Genomic DNA, 3,253 nt, shown 5'->3' with positions numbered 1-3,253 from the left:
ATATATTGATATATTGAAATATTTTTTGTGCAGTAATTATATATTTATGAAATGTTTCATAAGTGCAATTACTCCTAAAACTATCATATTTATATTTTTTAAATTTGACATCGTTTAACTTTTGTGAACTGCATTGAATTCGAAACTCATAAATATGTAATATCATATCCTCTTCTGAATAAATTAATATATTGATAAGGTATTTGCAGAAATATTATCATAGAAAACTTTTTTTAAATCCAATTATTTCATTCAAGCGATGTACCGTAAAATATTCTAAATGTCATAAAATATTTGTGGAGAGCAGCCTCATCTATAACAGTTTTCTTGTTTTGAATACAATAGGATGGTTTTCTGTGTAATACTCACTCTTCAGAATTGAGCACAAATGTAGAGCACTGAAATTTCTTTTGTTTCGATGTCCCAGATAACTAAAACTCTCTGCAAGCTGGTCGCTTAGTAATTTTTGTAATATATTTGGTATGATGTTGAACACATTTACTCCACCCACTTGTTTCAGCGTGTTCACCTATGGGATCCATCCATCCGTGATTCTTTTTATATTAATTAAAAGTATTACAAAATATTGCCAACTCAAATTGTATATATATTGTTAGTTAAAGCTACATACAAATAAGATTTTATATATATATTTATATATCTAATATTATATTATATATATTACTACATTCTTACCATTTTATCTGCGAATGATCTATCTTTTAATAATTCCTCTAAATGTTTTAATGCCGCTATAGTTTCCAATGGCAGATCATACTCCTCATACTGTATAACATCGGCTGCTTCATAATTACAATGCCGCATCAAGCTTGATGTTTCCAATAAGACCATTCTATTCTCCAAAACAGTCATTTTATTGAGTAATAATTGTAACTTTCTTATGACCTCTCTTTGAAATTCTGTAAAAGTAAAAACACATTAAAAAATGGCAATTGTAATGTGTGTACATATATGTGGCGGTTCGAGTTTTTCGGTTTTATTGATAAATTCGAATTAAGTTTTATAATTGGTATGTATAACATATAACCGATATGAAAAATTGCAAATATTTTTAACGCAGATATAAAAAGGATATAATTAAGCACGAAATATTTTATTTATTCATTTATCTGCTTGCGTAAATAAATAATTGTGATAAAATCAACTTGTGGCGGTTCGAGAAACCACCACAATTACGCGCGAACTACCCGGTAGACGCGCGAACGAATTCTCACGCGCGGAGCACGTGAAACCCGCGCGCGAGCACCACGCGAGCCACGAAAGCTCGCCGTGAGGCGGCCACGAGCGGGAGTCGGCGCCAGCAAGTGAAATCCAGTGAGTGGGGTTTATAAGACAAGGATAATCCAGCCATCGAAAAGCCCATGGTCAGCACCACTTCATATGGTGCCCAAGGGAAAAGAAGCGTGGCGACCGTGCGGAGATTATAGAAGATTAAACACACGCACAATACCAGATAGTTATCCGATACCGCACATAGAGGACTTCGCGCAAACATTGCACAAGAAAAAAGTTTTCTCAACGCTAGTGAGAGCATATAACCAAATCCCGGTACATGAAGAGGACGTACCAAAGACAGCAATCACCACGCCATTTGGATTATACGAATTCAAATTCATGCCGTTTGGACTTCGAAACATAGCACAAACCTTCCAAAGATTCATTAACGAAATATTAAGGGGACTAGACTTCTGCTATGCATACATAGTTGACATATTTGTAGCATCAGCAACAGAAGAAGAACACGAAAAGCACATGAGGGAACTTTTCACCCGACTAGAAACCAACGGGGTGAGAATTAACCCAGCCAAGTGCACCTTCGCAGCCGCACAGGTTAAATTCTTGGGCTACCTGGTCTCAGCAGAAGGCACCAGACCGCTACCAGAGAAGGTGGAAGCAATCAAAAACTTCCCTTCTCCAAAGACGGTCAAACACATGCGACAATTTCTGGGAACCATCAACTTCTACAGACGTTTCATCCCAGGAGCAGCAAAGGACCAAGCAACGTTGAGCGAAGTATTGAGAGGACCAAAGAAGAGGGGACAACAACTAATCCAATGGACGCCAGAAATGGAAGAAGCATTTGTCAATTGCAAAAACAGCCTATCTAGAGCAGCACTCCTAGCACACCCAGATCCAACAGCAGAACTGACCGTAACGACGGACGCCTCGGACACAGCACTAGGAGCGGTCATACAACAGAAAGTTAAAGGGGAATGGCAACCACTAGCATTCCTAAGCAAAAAACTCAGCAGACCACAAACGAAGTACAGTCCATACGATCGAGAGCTACTGGCTATATACACAGCGATCAAACATTTCACCATATGCTAGAAGGAAGACGGTTCATTGTATACACGGACCACAAACCAATCATGTACGCTTTTGACCAAGATCCGCTAAGAAGCTCACCACGCCAAGCACGACACTTAGAGTACATCGGCCAATTCACAACAGACATCCGCCATATAGCAGGGAAAGAAAATGTAGTAGCCGATACCCTCTCCAGAGTAGAAGCAATACAAGTGGCAGTCAAGTTCGAAGAATTAGCACAATCACAACTACAAGACCCAGAAATGCAAGAGATGATGAGTACGAAACAAAGCCTGCAGCTCACGAAAGTCGCAATACCAGGAACAACGACAACACTATACTGCGATACATCGACACCGATAACACGACCATACGTGACACTACCATTCAGAAGGAGAATATTCAACTCCTTACACAGCCTAGCTCACCCAGGAGCAAAGGCGTCAGCAAAACTAATATCGCAAAGATATGTATGGCCGAAAATAGAGCAGGACTGCAGCGATGGGCAAAAACATGCATCCAATACCAACGCAGCACCAATAGGAGAGTTCGATCCACCAACAAGACGCTTCCAGCACATACACATGGACATAGTCGGACCAATGCCAACATCCAATAACAAACGCTACTGCCTCACCATAATAGACCGTTTTACAAGATGGCCGGAGGCGATCCCACTAACAGACATCACGGCAGAAACGATAGCAAAGCACCTGTTTATAAACTGGATCGCGCGATTCGGTACTCCAGAAAGAATCACGACCGACCAAGGAAGACAATTCGAAGCAGACGCCTAACGCAAATGACAGGCTCAAAACACATAAGGACAACAGCATACCACCCGGCAGCTAACAGGATGATAGAGCGTTTCCATAGGCAATTGAAAGCAACCATCAAGTGCCATCAAATAGAAGACTGGACA

The 3,253-nt window shown here is 40.2% G+C and overlaps 1 protein-coding gene across 2 annotated transcripts in view; it reads right to left on the bottom strand.

The window, feature by feature from the left end:
• The window catches only part of LOC115240776, a 2,376-nt gene extending 1,450 nt beyond the window's left edge, over positions 1-926 (bottom strand). Inside the window, exons 1-2 of one of the 2 annotated variants that reach the window (XR_003884823.1) lie at positions 697-926; positions 370-554 (exon numbers count right to left, since the gene is read on the bottom strand). Coding sequence is in view for 1 of the 2 variants with exons in the window: in XM_029816128.1 (XP_029671988.1) it covers positions 370-529; positions 697-873 (337 nt within the window). In the remaining variant the exon portion in view is untranslated. The remainder of the gene's footprint in view (positions 1-369; positions 555-696) is intronic. The other variant, XM_029816128.1, reaches the window with a different exon arrangement.
• Between the last annotated feature and the right edge of the window lie 2,327 nt (positions 927-3,253).

The sequence above is a fragment of the Formica exsecta genome, unplaced genomic scaffold (assembly GCF_003651465.1).
Source record: "Formica exsecta isolate Colony F162 unplaced genomic scaffold, ASM365146v1 scaffold45, whole genome shotgun sequence".
In the NCBI taxonomy this organism is placed as follows: Eukaryota; Metazoa; Arthropoda; class Insecta; order Hymenoptera; family Formicidae; genus Formica; species Formica exsecta.
The sequence above is the reverse complement of the archived record's forward strand: the minus strand, read 5'-3'. Positions and strand labels throughout refer to the sequence as shown.